At 40.5% G+C, this 17,040-nt stretch overlaps 3 protein-coding genes across 4 annotated transcripts in view; 1 reads left to right on the forward strand and 2 right to left on the reverse strand.

Annotated features, from left to right (window-relative positions):
* Positions 1–1,825: 1,825 nt before the first annotated feature.
* LOC117296468 (Fanconi anemia core complex-associated protein 100-like) lies at positions 1,826–9,709 on the reverse strand. Of its 2 annotated transcripts, none has more exons than XM_033779412.1 (7): positions 9,613–9,709; positions 8,496–8,659; positions 6,095–7,266; positions 4,583–5,539; positions 3,562–3,812; positions 3,298–3,378; positions 1,826–2,595 (listed from the first exon to the last, which is right to left on the reverse strand). In XM_033779412.1, the coding sequence occupies exons 1-7, from the start codon at positions 9,637–9,639 to the stop codon at positions 2,467–2,469; spliced, it is 2,781 nt and encodes a 926-aa protein (XP_033635303.1). In that variant the 5' UTR covers positions 9,640–9,709; the 3' UTR covers positions 1,826–2,466. The 2 variants fall into 2 exon arrangements, with proteins under 2 accessions (XP_033635303.1, XP_033635302.1); XM_033779411.1 differs by having other exon boundaries at positions 9,506–9,709.
* Positions 9,710–14,636: 4,927 nt separating this feature from the next.
* Positions 14,637–16,716, reverse strand: LOC117296805 (smad nuclear-interacting protein 1-like). The gene is made up of 2 exons (XM_033779868.1): positions 16,362–16,716; positions 14,637–15,770 (listed from the first exon to the last, which is right to left on the reverse strand). The coding sequence occupies exons 1-2, from the start codon at positions 16,554–16,556 to the stop codon at positions 14,793–14,795; spliced, it is 1,173 nt and encodes a 390-aa protein (XP_033635759.1). The 5' UTR covers positions 16,557–16,716; the 3' UTR covers positions 14,637–14,792.
* Positions 16,717–16,904: 188 nt separating this feature from the next.
* LOC117296461 (activating signal cointegrator 1 complex subunit 3-like) overlaps positions 16,905–17,040 on the forward strand; it is a 67,167-nt gene continuing 67,031 nt past the window's right edge. Inside the window, exon 1 of the mRNA XM_033779403.1 lies at positions 16,905–16,961. The gene's annotated coding sequence lies outside the window, so the exon portion shown is untranslated. The remainder of the gene's footprint in view (positions 16,962–17,040) is intronic.

Consider the following 17,040-nt stretch of genomic DNA (forward strand, 5'->3'; position numbering starts at 1 on the left):
ATCAAAGCGGAGAAATCACATCCCAGAGTCTATATCTTATAAAGTTGCACCTCCTTAAGGTGATTCCTTTGCCTTCGCTGTCAAGGTTGTATCAAATTTAAGGCCTGAATTGTCTACTAGAGCCAACCTCGTTCCCAGGGGTGATCGATCTCGCCGCGCCATTTTTTCCCCAGCATACCTTGCTCGATCATAACCCCTGGAATTGGCAAATGTAAATGTACTATATGCTAGCACATTTAAGTGAGCATATATATTCAATCTTTACTACGCGCGCACCAATTTCTTTCGTCTCAAAGAATGTTTTTGTTTTAAAAAAACGTGTTCGCTGTTTCATAAAAATCAACATGCAAATATCTTAAAAGTAAGTGCGCACGCATAATGCATAACCAATTTCATGAGCCTATCAGGGGCGTTTCTCAGTACATCCCTCCCAGGGGTTACTGACGGGGTATCAATACAGCGCGCTGCCCATGGTAGCGAGGCTGTACTAGTGCCTACACATTGTGTTCATGTAGGTTCGCCCTTGTACACGATAAAACGTTCCTACTTCCCCCCCCCCCCAGTTACAGGTTGCATGTCTTCTGACTGGCAGCCCATAACAAAGATATCAGTGTTGTAGGTCTCGAGACCCTGATCTCGGTCTCAAGACTGTCTCAAGACCTTTTCTTGGTGTCTCGGTCTCGGACTGCAAAATGTCTCAGTCTCGGAGGGCTGGTCTCGATCTCGGAAGTACTGGTGGAGGTCTTGGTCTCGGACTTGGATGTCTTGACTACAACACTGAGAGATATTGACAAAATGGGAAGATCGCCGACATATGGCTAGACGGCTCACGGTTGGTACAGTGCTGGTATGTTTAACCCGAGGTCAAATTGGTTCAAATCCCGCTCTAGTAAATTTGTCTTTGTTCAAACCCCAACTTATTTAATTCTGTCCATTTCTTTCACCGTGTACATAAACATAATGACTTTGTCTCTAACAATTATGAAACATTACAATGTATGCTCCTGTATATGTACATGTATATATATGTGTAATTTAATTGGTACACAGTTATGTAATAATTAACAGCTGACTGAATTTTATGTGAAACATCCTACGATTAATCCTTGATTGTTTAATTTTGAAAGTGTCAGAGCAATGGATTCAAATGTGAGGTATCATTGGTTAGCATGTCATCTGTATCTTTCCTATATCGAAAAACCCAATAAAAAAAAGTCAAAATTAACCAAAATTTTTGATGTTTATGTCAACCAATCATGTTTTCTTTTTTAATATAGAGCAATTCTTCTAGATTCTGGTCGGAAAAGAAACTTTCGGAAACATTTTTGGGGAACGTTAATTTTTAAGGTTTAACACTAAAATATCGATTTCAAAAAGTGAGTTCAAAGTCTATGCTTTTGCCGGAGCCAGTCACAAATGGTCCCTGCACCCAAAAATATCACAGTGGACACTATTGGTAATTACTCAAAAAAATTATTAGCATAAAACCTTACTTTGTAACAAGTAATATAAAACATTGTGAGAAACGGCTCTATCTGTAGTGACGTGGTTTTCGAGAAAGAAGTAATTTTCCACGAATTTGATTTGGAGACCTCAAGTTTAGAATTTGAGGTCTTGAAATCAAGCATCTGAAAGCACACATCTTCGTGTGACAAGGGTGTTTTTTCTTTCATTATTATCTCGCAACTTCAATGACCAATTGAGCTCAAATTTTCACAGGTTTGTTATTTTATGCATTTGTTGAAATACACCAAGTGAGAAGACTTGTCTTTGACAACTACCGATAGTGTCCACTGTCTTTAAGCAGAAAATGTTGCTTTACAAATTACAAATGTCATGCAAAGCAAAACTTTGCAGATAATTTATATAAGCCACGACCTCATTGTAATTGAAATACAACCTCATCATACTTGAGAAACAACCTCAGCACACTTGAGATATGACATACAAATGTATTGCCTGACGATTTCTATAATGCTATAACATTGATTTCCACATTCATTAAACTTTTTTTATATATATATTTTAACAAAAAACAGAAGTTCCTGTACTTGCATAAAAAGACTAGTTTGGCAAATCTTGGCCTTTCCTCCTGATTTCTTTAAGATGAGGTAAAGCAGTGGCTACATTCTCAAAACAAAACTATGAAGTCTTCTTTGTGTCTTACTAATACAAAGTGCCAATGATATTTTTCCGCTGAGGCAGGGCTAAGACATTTTATTATTTTTTTTTTTCACACAAAGGCACAACAGATTTGTATTTCTGTAGACCCGGGCCCAACTTCATGTGCAGGTGTTTTAACAAAACACACTTTAGAGTAAAACATTAATTAAAAAATGGCAAATATTACCAATTCTATGTATATAATAGTCTTGTTCATTTTGACTTATTTGTAAAAAACAAAGTCTTTGGTTATTATGTGTCTCTGACGAAAATAAGTTTCACAATGGAAGGTAGACACCAATTTCACATGAAAGTTAGCCGGGTCCTAAGCTGTTGATACAATTCCAGTGTTGATTTGGCGTGCCACTGTGTGCTAGACAGCTGGTCCCTTATCACAGCATCTTGGAGAGATTGCAGGTTCTTTCGGAGAATCTGAAACAAAAGTGGAAAAAAAAAAACACCAAATGATATCAACTGCTGCTGTATTGTCGGTCCCGAGCCAATATTGCTCATCAGGCTTGTGTTTGTAACTGATTTTCTTGGCATTTAATGTATGAGAACATTTCTATTCCCCCTGGACAGGATGCCAGTCCAACGCAGGTTACTCCCCAGCTCCTCCTGATGTTAATTTTTATGATAAAAATTGCCTTGCTCAAGGACACAAGTTTCGTAATTGATCAGGCCAGGATTAGAACAAACATTCCGTAAATTACAGAACTTGAGTACACCGCACTAGACCACGACCCCCCCCCCACCTCACTTATTGGGTGTGTTCGATTAGCTTCCCCATGTCGACCCCGCGGTGTTCATTTGGGTGAGCCCCTGAAAAGAGCTAATGGAACGATCACACTCGCCCTCTCGTAGTGATGTCATGCACCTCAGGCCAGTCCCAAATGACCTGTTCCACAAGCAGGGCACTTGGGCTGACCCGGGGCCGCCCCTGGAATGCCGTCGAAGCTATTCGAACGTACCAGGGGCGTACCAGGGGCAGACCGGGGTCGACCCAGGGAAGCTAATCAAATGCACCTATTAATTGCTGTTGCCACCTTGGTTCAAATCCCACTAGCAGACTAGAGTGATTTGCCTGTGGATTTGTTTTCACGTAACTCGGGGCAGGGTAGAAACAAATTATACCTGGACTTTGCCGAGCTCGTTCTGCAGTTGTTTTTGAGTGGTGTTGATGCCAACTTGTGAACCTTCACTTTCCAGCAGTACCTGCATTTTATAATATCAACAGTAATACTCGGTTAATGATGCACAATTTTTAGTGAAATTTTCTAAAAAAGCTTATTCTACCAAAAGCTGTTGTAGGCTTCTAACCAAAAGATTTTATTGGCAATAATTTAAGAGTGATCACCAAATGTTTATCTTCCCTTTGAATGGACTAATGTGACAAACCTTAATCCTTTGGTTGACAGCCAGTTGCAACTGTGTCAGGGTTGGATAGTCTGGTGCCCTGACAACCACTTCCACAGCCTCTCTTATTTCTGAGCCTCCGTCTGCAGTGCCCTGCCTCTGTTGCTGACCCTTGACCTCAAAGGTCACGACCTTACCGTCTGGGGTCCGAAGACTGAGTGGATTCGTTGACTGTGTTGTGAATGTGTTGTCCTCCAAAAGCCATCTTAGGACCTGAACTTGACGACTGTTCCCTAAAGCATACAGTGTACAACAAAGTTTTAACATCATTTTTCAAAATTTGAGATGACTTTCTTCAAGATGATTTTGGTATTTTCCCCACTAAACTTGTTTGAGGAAACACATTATGGACAGAATTCATGTTTTGAACAAAAAAGGAGTCTTGTATCTTGAATTATTTTGCTCTCCTCAAAGCATTGCTGCTGTCCTGGAGAGAGTGGTTTGCAAAATCCATTTGTCCTTTGTTTTTGTGCTGTCAAGATTGTGCTTATCAGTTGTGGTATTTTCAGTTTGTCCTGGGAGAGATTGGAACCTCCATCCCTCAACAAAACTGTTGACAAAGTTTGAATCAACTGGGTCTTGTCTGTAACATTTTTATGAGCTCTCATCTGGGATTGCACTAAATCACATGATCTGACTTGAGCAATGGAGCTGATTCTGTTTTGTTATTCAAGACTTTTCTGAGAAGAATTTAACAAGTGCTACCTCCAATAATCATAAGTAATTATTGTTTTTTTTTATACTGTAACCTATTTCAATTAATTGTTGGAGTAGTTGATGTAGTTGTGAAACAAAAAAGAAAGACCACACAGACACAAAGTTTTCAGAATGGGAAATGGCCTACAGGACTGTTGAGTGTGCTATTGTGTCCTATTTTTTTTTTTTTGGGGGGGGGGATGTCATTTGCAAAGGAAACGGGTAAATGTGTTCATATGATCAATTCATCACTAAAATAAATGGTCCATGAGATATATAAACAGAATCTTACAGAGAACTTTCTCACCATGGTTTTTACGCTTTTCCAAAATCATTGTTGTGACATCACTTCTGAGTGTTATGCAAACATCTACTGATTTATCGTCGGCATCTCTGGTAGAACGTGCACCCTGATAGGTGGAGTGCCGCAGCCTTGCAGTATCTTGCAATGCTGAATCCAGCCAATCAGAGCCACTGTTAGTTGTTGTCTGGCATTGTCTTGTGACTGCTCCGTTGCCCTGGACCCCAGCTGCATCATCTTGGACTGGTCTCAGGACAGTCATCAGGTCTATGACTCTTGGCTTATTCAGCGGGAGAAGAATTCCACTTTCTTCAAGATTAGTGTGACTTTCTACTTTCATGTTCTTTTCTGGCAAGAGCGAGGATATGTATTCCCTTGGGGAAAAGTGCAGAAAAGTTTGTACATTGACTGGCAAGCTGATACATACTTCCCGATTGAGCAAAGGTAAAATAACCTCAACAGTCTGATTCGGTTGGAAGTCCACCAACTGCACGCTCTTGGTCATGTTATACTTTGCGCCTTCAGCAACTTGTGTCCACTCAGAAGCTGTCTCCATTGATACTGTGAGTGCCCAACCATGTGACAAGCTCCACTGGCTGTGATTGGTCACTTTACACAAGAGCTCCGTATCGCACATCATCCCGTTATTCCTGAATGCGCATTTCGCGTCCAAAGTGAACATCCCGGAACTTCCGGACACTTTACATTCGCTCAGCAACATGCTGGATAAATGAAAGGCTTTACTCATTTCGGGGAGGATTTGGTCCTGGGCGTGGCTGAGTTTGGCGAGCTCGTGTGACCTCGAAGAGATGTTGTTTATTGCTTGGAGCGATTCTTGCACCCGTTTGCCAGCTGCAGCTGCTGTGATGATTGGTTGAATAGTGTTTCCACGAGAACCGACTGGCCGCAGATTGACCTTAAGAACGTTTCCACTCACTGTAAGAGCAACGAGTTGACTACTTCCTGTTTATAGAAAATAAAACCCCAAGAAGTTGTTAAAACAAAGCATGCAGAAGAAGAGGTGAAAGGTGGGGATGCAAAATTATAGAGCAAATTGTTCCGATTCATTAGTGGTCCAGTGGTTTGATTGTAGGACTTGCCATCAGAAGTAGGCCCGTATGCTTTGTTTTTGAAAGGGCAAGGGTTAAAAGGCATTTTCTCATTGGTTAAGGGCACCCTTTGAGGAAATTGTAATTTTCTACTGGAGCATTTCAAGGGCACCAAGGCAATGAGTAAGGGCATGGAGGCAATCGCCTTCGTTGCCACCTTGAAGTTTTAGGCCTGCAGAAGGTTGCAGGGCTAGAACCCCAAGCTTACCACTGAGTTAACAATGACTAGATTAAGTCGTGTAGTTAGACTGAAAAAACGCTTTCTTGATTTGTGCAGTTCATACTCATGGACAATAAACCAATGCTTGTATGAGAGAGATTGGATGTGGCCAGCTTGGTGTTTATATCCCCTTGTTGGAGTTTGGCGAGTTCACTTGAAGGGAAGATCATCTATAACAAACAAACTCACCATTTACATCTGTCTTTGGTCTCCCAAGCTCAGCTAGAGCTCTGATCTCTGCAACTCCAATAACGGATGAGCAAGAAAAAGTGTCCTTGGTCGTTGATGAGTCACTCTTTTTAGAGTTTGAAAGGGAAAGACAATATATCTCTTTGCCAGTTGAATACATGATCTCTTGATGTGTTCTGGTCTTGCAAGCAGTTTGTACTGGACCGTGGATGAAGCTCTCAGTGAATTTCTTGGGCTGGTCGTCATGACTGCTTTCAGCGATACAGACAACTCGCCCGTACCGTCCCAAAATGCACATACAACTACTGGCGGAATTGTTCTGTTCGGTTTCATTCGGGACTGCCCGCAATCCATGAATGAACGCCACCGGCTGGTCTGAAACAAAAAACAAACTTGTGCGCAAACTAAACGTGTTGGATCTAGCTGGATACGGATTGGACCGGTTGCTAGGTCTTAGAGGGGATTGGTAAATGTGGCCATCAGGAAGGCTGGTCAGGATGACCGGTGTGCCAAGCAGGTTTGTTTCTGAGCCAAACAGGGTGTTATACAGGCCGTCGTCTATTGTTAGTGTTTTACTGAGAGTGGCAAATGAATTTCCTGACATGCTTTGAGAAATTACACAGAAAAGCTGTGGTTTTTCATGCACGTTGGGTTCATCCTCTATGGATGTTTCCCCAGTGTGCCTGATGGGTCTCTCTGAGTTGAAGAAGCTACTACTACCCTGACTCTTCACATCGATCTGTCTTCCGGGTAGGAGCGTTTTAAATGCAGGTGATTTGTCAAATTCAAAATGTTTGGTTGACGCATCATGAGATGTTGTGCCATTGGGTTGGGATAGACCTTTGACATGTTGACCATTGGCACGTTGATAGTACAAAGAGATTGTCCATCCCGAAGTACACTCTGCACAGAAGATGAGGCATCCGTTCACAAACATCACATCTTGGACGTTGGGCTCGATGAAAATTACGTGGTCGTCGCCTAAGACGACAACTTTGGCTATGAATTCATCTTGGATGATGTCCATGGGTTGAGCTGCAGAGGAGGATGGGTTCGCTTCGCTAAGGAGATCACCGAAGATGTCTTGGTTTCTTGGTGGACAGTCTCCATCACCGCCTTTTGGTAGAGGGTCAGCTACAACTTCCATCAGCCTATCTTGACCTTTATGTTTGCTTGAATGAAAAGCAAAGATACCAACACAAATTTGAGAAGTTTTAACAATCGACAGCAGTGAAGGAAAAAAATCAATGTGCAGGGTACCAATCACAAATAAAAGTAAACAAATTTGTTTCAGGCTCTTTCCTTTTTGAACAGGGCCAAATTTCATAGAGCTGCTTCAAAGCAGATTGTCTGCTTAGCAGAAATGTGCAGGGTACCAATCACAAATCTACCATATGGCATGTAATAGTTAGGCTGGTAACCTTACTCTGGTAAGCATTATTTTGTTGTGTGGAGCTAATTCAAAGTAACCTAGAAGAGAAATTAAAGGAAAGATTATCCACCCAATCTATTTTTGGGACTGGTCCCAACTGGCCAACTTGCAGTAGAAATGTTGAAGCCAAAATGCCTTGGTGCCCCTGCCCTTTCTAAAACAAAGCATACAGGCTCACATGCCCCCCCCCCCCTTTGATCACGGTCATCGCTCATGGAGGCTATCCTATAGAGCTCTATGGTATCCCAACTAAAGTTAGGCGCCCCAACTGTAACACTCAAGTTAGGACCATTTCCAACTATAGTTGGGGCCAAGTTGGGACTGAAGATGTCCCAACTGTAACACTCAAGTTAGGACCAGTCCCAACTACATTTATAGTTTGTGCCCCCCCCCCCTCCCTACTGTAACACTCAAATTGGGACCTGTCCCAACTATAGTTGGGGCGATTGTAAGTTGGGACTGAAGATGTCCCAACTGTAACACTCAAGTTAGAACCAGTCCCAACTACATTTATAGTTTGTGCCCCCCCCTACTGTAACACTCAAATTGGGACCAGTCCCAACTATAGTTGGGGCGATTGTAAGTTGGGACTGAAGATGTCCCAACTGTAACACCCAAGATAGAACCAGTCCCAACTACATTTATAGTTTGTGCCCCCCCCCCCTACTGTAACACTCAAATTGGGACCAGTCCCAACTATAGTTGGGGCGATTGTAAGTTGGGACTGAAGATTTCCCAACTTTACACCCAAGTTAGAACCAGTCCCAACTATAGTTTGTACCCCCCTACTGTAACACTCAAATTGGGACCAGTCCCAACTATGTTGGGGCTATTGAAAGTTGGGACTGAAGATTGCCCATCTGTAACACCCAAGTTAGGACCAGTTCCAACTATAGTTGGGGCTATTGTCAAGCTGGGGCGGAACAGCTAGACAAAAGCTTCCACTTAGTATTTCATCAATTCCCTTACTCTTTCTTCTTCTTTTTCTTCTTGGATCTCGTTTCCTCAGTGAAGCTCTGTACACTTTGCTTGAGAATACGTCCATCTTTCAGGCAGAAAATAAGATGCTCTTCTCCTTGTGGATCTCTTGATACACACATACAACGACAATTACTTGGAAGATGAACAATACACTGTGTAAGGAAAGAACAAATAAATGAAAGTTTGAATGAATGAGCTAAAATAGAAGTTCCGATATACATAGAAAGCCTAATAAAATAGTGGCAATATTCTGGTCACTCATTTTGGTACTATAAAAAAAATCTTCGCATTTTGAAAGTTTTGGTCAGTAGGCCTTCCAGTAGTGCTTAAAGTCACTGGACACCTTTGGTCATTCTCACTTGGTGTACATGTATCTCAACAAAAGAATAAAATATTAAACCTGTAAACATTTGAACTCAACAATTGGTCGTCGAAGTTATGTGAGAATAATGGAAGAAAAAACATCCAGTGGTGTGCTTTCAGATGCTTGAATTTGAAACCTCAGCTGAGGTCTCGAATTCAAACATTTTAGTGAGAAATAACTTTCGTTCTTGAAAACTAGCATGACTAGAGGGAGCCGTTTCTCACAATGTTTTATACTATCAGTAGCTCCTCTCTATTGCTCATCATTACCAAGTAAGTTTTTACGCTAATAATTATTTTGAGTAGTGGCAGTGCCTTAGTTTTGTGAACATGATATAAATGATTATGAATGAGTTATTAAATATTGGTGGCAGGATACGGAAAGTTTTTACACAAAAACAAAAGACCACACCCCCTCATCTAAATACACACATGCCATGCCAACTCACAATCATTACCGTTCAGTTAATTTAGATGGTTATAATTTGCTTTATTAATTAAAGCACAAGTCATGCAAGTTGTCGGTCCAAGCCAAGCAAAAAATAACTGGTCAACCATGGAGTAAGCCCCCCCCCCCCCCCCCCCCCCCCGTCAACCATGATCATGTCATCATGTCAACATTCAACGAACGTTACCTGCAATGTTAATTTTCTGACTGTGTTTTCATAGATGTAAACGAATTTTGAACAGTTCTGAATAACACAAATCGGATGCCTGTTTCCTTCTCCACAAATAAATATACTTCCTTTGGCACCAGAGCGGATTTCATCAACGTGAACAGCAGTTGTAAAATCTCTCTTTTCACCCCTTTCCACAGCCATGGGGGCCGCCATGTTGCATGCGTGTTGGGGGAAGTACCGCGCGCACGTAAATTTTCATTTATTTATTTGATGAGGGCGCTTTTCGTTATCATCCGTTTTCGAAACTATGGCTTAGATTGTGTAGGCACGGTCCACTAGTGTATGGTTTTGTCAAAATAACACCAGGGCCAAAGCCGGAGCCACGGTTTCGAAAGTGGTCAATAATATGTATTATTCTCTCACCCCAATTTAGTCATTGCTGGCAAAACAAAAATCTGGAACTGGGATCCAAATTGAGGAGTCATAGACCTTATCGCAATGCGCAAGCGCAGACTGTTGAATGAGGTGCATTGTGGGATATATATGGATCAAATTTGGATACCAGCTAGACCACAATGCACCTAATTCCAAGCTTTACGCGCGCGCCCCGGTATTTGCGAAAAGGTCTATGGTGAAAAAAATTGAAATGATGGCATTTCCACCTTTTGGTGTTTTTAAACTACTCGAGTAGAGGGGCTTTTAGGAGCAGTGTCATCAGCACTAGAGAAGTAGCAAATAGTAGAGAAAGGGTTCTTACATAATGGACAAAATAATGGCTGATTTACTTAAAAAGTCAGAAGTCAGATTAAAAGTCTGAACTTTCTCTTCCCATAGAGCTACATGTAGGACCCTAGCTCTCCATCCGGAGGGCATTGGTTCCAATTCCACTTTATAGTCAATATTATTTTCTTTGTTTGACACCAATACTTTAATTTTCTTATCAGGAGGTTGTTGGTTCAAAGCCCACTCTCATCAGTTTCATCTTTGTTCAACCCCAGTCGGTATCCCTTTTCTCACTATATAACTTATGCCAAGTAAAAAAATACCAGTTGATTTCTTCCTTGATTAACAGCATTACCAACCAAATTTCCACTTGATTTTCAGGATAAGCAAACAACAGCTGAATACCAGTATCAAGCAATATGCAACAAATGGAAGGTTGGTTGGTAATCCTGTTTTTATCAAGAAAGAAATTTAATGCTAAGCAATTTTTTTTTGCGCTGAGCAGCTCTATGAAAATGGGACCAGAGCTGCCAACATGATTGTATCTTGCAACCATGACCCAATTTCATGGAGCTGCTAAGCACAAAAATTTGCTTAGCTTGAAATTTTTGCCTTGATAAAAATAGGATTACCGACCAAATTTCCACTTGATTTTCAGGATGAGCAAACAACTGAATACCAGTAACAAGCAATATGCAACAAATGGAACTTTGGTTGGTAGTCTAAGTCCTGTTTTTATCAAGGAAGAAATTTCATGCTAAGCAAATTTTTGTGCTTAGCAGCTCTATGAAATTGGGCCCTGGAAGATTTTGTCCAACAGTCACAGAGATATTATTTAGAATTAGAAACTACTTTTATTAACAGGGACCACAACACGAACATATGTTTATTTTCAGGGAACTTTCTGCAGAATTAGTAAAACTTTGTTCATTCTCCATTTTGACCAATATGAAAATAAATAGCTGTAGATTGAATGATTGAAAGTTGGCAGCTTTGTCATGTATTTCAGTACAAACAGGGGTGAGAGTCATTGCTAACGAAAAAAAGTCTGAAACTTGGATACAAATTCAAAGGTATGTTGAAATGATGGTATTGCTACCATTTGGTAACCCCTGGAGTTATAGATTCCAAGGAGCTTTTGGAAACAGTATCCAAAGCACTAGAGAAGTAGACCAATGAGCAGGATTTCTTTATTTTGTGGAAACAAATGTTGTCTAATTATCTTCACCAGGTCGACATAAAAAGTCTGAACTCGGCCAAGGTCTGAACAATCTCACCCCATGTACAAACGATGTTATACCTGAATGCATAAAATTGTAATACTTGTCAACAGACATGACAGAGGACACTCTTTTTATTCAAATGTTGAGGTATTTTTATTTTTCTCAGTTAATTGTAAAAACACACAAAGGTCACAATCCAAAACAATTACATGTACATAAAGTTAGAGTCGAGTAGTTATGAAACTGTCACCCGAGAACAGTTTGTCGTAGAAGTGGAAGTGACTTCTACTTATGTTTATATATGTTATATAAATTTTAATACAAGTAATATCAATAATGATCTCAAACTATCAGCTTAAAGGCAGTGGACACTTTTGGTAATTACTCAAAATAATTATTAGCATAAAACCTTATTTGGTAACGAGTAATGGGGAGAGGTTGCTAGTATAAAACATTGTGAGAAACAGCTCCCTCTGAAGTAACGTAGTTTTCGAGAAAGAAGTAATTTTCCACAAATTTGATTTCGAGACCTCAAGTTTAGAATTTGAGGTCTCGAAATTAAGCATCTGAAAGCACACAACTTCGTGTGACAAGGGTGTTTTTTCTTTCATTATTATCTCGCAACTTCGACGATCGATTGAGCTCAAATTTGCACAGGTTGGTTATTTTATGTATATGTTGAGATACACCAAGTGAGAAGACTGGTTTTTGACAATTACCAATAGTGTCCACTGTCTTTAATAGTGAAAAACTATATACAATTTCACTTTATACAGTTAGGTTATTTTTTCTTGTGTCCACCCCATCCAATGCAACTCCAGGCCCGGTACTTTATTAAGGCAAGGCATTTTTCCTTTTAAAGGCACTTAACACCGTCGGTAATTGTCAAATACCAGTATTTTCACTTGGTTTATCCCAACATGCATTGAATAACAAATCTGGGAAAACTTTGACTCAATCGGTCGTCGCAGTTGCGAGAGAATATTGGAAGATAAAAAAACCCTTGTCGCACAAGTTGTGTGCTTTCAGATCCCTTGAGTTTGAGACCTCAGCTGAGGTTTCGAACTCAATCCAAATATTTAAGTGAGAAATTACTTTTTTTTTCTGGAAAACTGTGTTACTTCAGAGGGAGCCGTTTCTCACAAAGTTTTATACTATCAAAAACAGCTCTCCATTGCTCGTTACCAAGTAAGTTTTTATGCTCACAATTATTTTGAGTACATGTAATTACCAATAGTGTCCAGTGCCTTTAAAGGACATTGTTCTGAGGGAAATACAATTAATTTGTACTGGAACATTCAAAAGGACAGCAAGACATGGAATCAATTGCCTGAAAGTATACTATGGTCATTGTTACCTTTTTCATAGTCACAATTAAAGACACTGGACACTATTGGTAATTGTCAAAGACCAGTCTTATCACTTGGTGTATCTCAACATATGCATTACATAACAAACCTGTGAAAATTTGAGCTCAATCAGTAGTCGAAGATGCGAGATAATAATGAAAGAAAAAAACACCCCTGTAACATGTAGTTGTGTGCTTTCAGATGCTTGATTTCGATACCTCAAATTCTGAACTTGAGGTCTCAAAATCAAACTTGTGGAAAATTACTTCTTTCTCGAACACTACGTCACTTCAGAGGGAGCCGTTTCTCACAATGTTTTATACTATCAACCTCTCCTCATTAATCAAGAAATCAGTAATCAAGAAAGGTTTTATGATAATAATTATTTTGAGTAATAACCAATAGTGTCCACTGCCTTTAAACATACTGTAAATGTACATGTAGCAACCCACTTATCAGTGGCAAACAATGTGAACGCTACAGAGTTTGTCCTTAATTTTTTGTTTTGTGACTGGCCAGCAGTTTGTCATTTCATTTTAGTTCATTTTCTCTAAATATTCACACATACATGTAATAGAGATGCTGTTGAACAATGAATTAGCCTCTCAGACCAGTTGGAGAAGTTGAGGAGAATTTCAACTGGTCCTCAGTCACCAGTCTGGCGTTGTAACGGGCACTTGGCCAGCAGACCATTATTAGGGGAGAACGCTGCTTTAAATAGCAAAGACACTGTGTAAGAACTTATTATACTTTTAAAACCATCCGAAAAAAATAAATATCAGTAATGCTACTTGTACTACTCTAATCTTGGTCAGTAGCAGTTTTATTCAGACAAAACGTAATTTAACTATTTTGTGTTCTTTTCTTTCATTCACCCATAAAATACCAGATGCGAAAAACATGGCAAAATGTTCATTCATGAATGTTCACTCATAATTTTTTATTTTTAAAACATAACATTTGAATTTGAAGTTGACATTTAATTAAAATAACATAAAGAGGTTTTAAGGCAAAGTATACCTTTACAGTGGTACAGTTGTGCGGTACATGTACATGTAGTTTTGAGCCCCATGGATTTACTGGCCCAGAGTAAAAAAAATAGTTAACTCTGGTCAGTGGTCGAGTGGTAGTTTCAAGCCACAAGGGTTTACTAACTGGCCGAGTGCTAAACTTACTGGACTCTGTCCAAGAGTCCAGTGGTGCAGCCAGTGGTCAGTGGTGCAGCCAGTGGTACAAGTACATGTAGTTTCAACTTTCAATCCCCATAGATTACTGGCCCAGTGCTAAACTCTGGACTCTGGTCTAATGGTACATGTAGTTTCGAGCCGCAAGGGTTTACTGGCACAGTGCTTAACTTACTGGACTTCAAGCCCTACAGATAACTGGTCCAGTGTTAAACTCTGGACTCTGGTCAGTGGTGCAGTGAGTTCGAGCCAGCAGCCTCTTGGGTTTAATACTGGCCCAGTGCTAAAATTACTTGAGTCTGTCCAGTGGTGCAGTAGTGGTACATGATGTAGTTTTTGAGCCCTGTGGATCACTGGTTCAGGCAGTGCTAATAAAGATGACTGGACACTGGTCAGGGCCCAAATTTCATGGCTCTGCTTACTGTAAGCACAGAATCGGCACTTACGGAAGCAGGGAATTCTGAGCTTGTGTATGCCAAGCGTATTTTACGAGTTAGCTGGAAATTTTGGCTTGTGCGCATGCGTACTCCACGTTACTCTGCTTGAATATACATGTACAGCTAGCACAGAAAGTCAGCGCTTGCACAGTAAGCGGTAAACGGTGATCGTAAGCGCAGAATTCGGCGGTTAGCAGAGCCATGAAATTGGGCCCAGAGGTCTAGTGGTAGTTTTATAGCCCATGTGGAGTCAAAAGACTACATCTACTAGTACGCTGGTGCTCAGCGAAGTCCACTTCTGGATGTAAAAGCTGAGGTGAAGATTAGGTGTCATGACTAACACCCTATTGGGGTCAAGGTTCATTCATTCATGAGAACTTTGCTATTCATTCAGCTTGTTCCTCATCCAATTCACTGTCTTTGGATTTGTCATGCAGAAGCACATACTCCCTGGTACTGTATCCAAACTTGACGACGTCTTTCTCTTTCAGTTCATAATATCGTTTTCCTTCTATCCTGTTGTTGTTGATGTAAGTGCCGTTTGACGATTCCAGGTCAATGATGTACGGTCGGACTCTCTTGCCCATTGTTCCATCTGGACGCTGAAATTCCACGAGCCGGTATTGGAGTACGGCATGCTGTTTGGAGCATGAAGGATGATCAATGGGCAAGTCAGCAATAAGGCGTTCTCGTCCAAGCAGATAGGCACTCTGGCGGTGAATGTGTACAACAGGGAGCTCTTCGTCTCCTTTGAAGACGTAGAATCGCCATTTACGTTTTGGTTTTCTGGCTTCAGGCGGCTCATTGTACTTAATGACGACACCGCGATACGTGTTAGAGTCTTCTGTCAACTTCCCAGATACGCCAAAGTTGGGTTTTTCCTTTTCTGGTGGAGGACCACTCTCATCTTCTGCCTCCGGGCCGGCTGCAATAGATTGTGACTCAAACGGATTTTGCGGTTTGCGCTTGGCATCTTGTGTCCGACGCGCATCGTTCAAATCACTCTCTTGTTTGATTCTAATCTGGCTGGTTTGCTGAGCGGCCCCATGATTGGTTCGTGAAGCTCTTTCCTGAGTGTCGTCAGACTCAGCTCCTGGATCGTTGTCCCATTTTCCTCTCAATGGTGGAAGTTCCTCCTTATCCTTGTGGTTACCATTCTTACTCTTGTTGCTCCTTCCAGACTCGTGGTCCCCATCCCTCCTTCGATGTTTTTCCCTGTGTTCATCTTTGTCCTCCTTGATTTTCTCCTCTTGGTGTCTTTCTCTTCTCTTGTCCCCGTTTCCTTGGTCCCGGTGCTTGAGTGGTTTATGAATGTCTTCTCTGGAGTGGTTGCGCTCTTTGTGGTTCCTGCTACTGTGTTTCTCCTGGAAATGAAAGTAGAAGATTTGATAACAGCCACAAATATCTCTAAATTATAGAAGCTCTAAAGTAAAGTACTTGAAAAACAAATTTGTCATTTGTCCATGCTTTCTGAAGCTGTCATACTAAGCATGGTATATCGTTAGACTTAAAAAAAAACAAAGTTTATAATCAGATACATTCATGAAATGGTCAAAAAAGCCTTTGGCAATTTCACAAAGTTTATGATTTATCTTTTTTGTATTAGAAAAGTCATCGTTATTATATTTCTATAGTGACATGCCTCTTTGCTAAAATAGGAAATCATTATTATAAAAATTCATCTGATCTTCTGTGAAATCGGGCCCTGGTCTGGACCTGTGGTAAGATCATGAACATATCTGTATTGTTGAAACACTAAGCGGAGCGAGAACATTACATTTTTCATAGATTTCTCTGTTGCACTTTTGCAGTCAGAAATTAAAAAAATAACAAATAAACAACAAACTTGCTAATCATTTGTTTTTTGAATGCTTTTGATTTTGAAATTTGTCAAATTTAAAATGAGAATTCATTCAAGTGGGATTGTCACTATTTATGTAAATTTATGGCCTTACCGGTTTTGTTGTTCGATGATGTTCTGGACTGCGACTGCGGGATCTAGAGCGATGGCGGTCCCGTCTTTCGTGCTTGTCTCGCCGGTGATGGTGGTGGCGTTTTGCCCCTCTGCTGTCGCCGTCACTTTCGCTCTCAGGTTCGGACAAATCTCGTTGCCGATCCTGCCGCCGGTGTTTCGAAGATTTTGAAGACATATTTTTCAGTTTTTTCAAATAAAACTGACAAATTTTACTTAAATTTAAGATTCTAGAAGATTACAACATTTATGTACTGATCTTTTAGCGTAAGTTGTGTATAAATAAATCATCGAAATTGTTGAAACTTTCCCAGAACAGTGTTACCTATTCGATCCACACAAACACAACACTTTACACCTGCAAAAAGACGAGGTCAAAGTTCAAATTGTTAAATGACTGAGTTCCAGACGTCGTTAATTATCAGTAACATAAAATATCCATTTGGTATCTGACTATTTCCAAAACCTGTTGATTTTGTGCAACCAACAGAGGGCGCTCTGTATTTCACAACACTTTGCAATGTGACACAAATACACACAGAACAGATGGGAGATTGCTCGACACTGAGGGAAACCCCCAGATGTAGGCGACTTTTCGCTGTGAAAACCCAAGTTCTAGGCAGAGTAGTGCCGGTTTCTTTTGACGTTCTCAGAGTTACAAT

This window comes from Asterias rubens, chromosome 11 (assembly GCF_902459465.1).
Source record: "Asterias rubens chromosome 11, eAstRub1.3, whole genome shotgun sequence".
In the NCBI taxonomy this organism is placed as follows: domain Eukaryota; kingdom Metazoa; phylum Echinodermata; class Asteroidea; order Forcipulatida; family Asteriidae; genus Asterias; species Asterias rubens.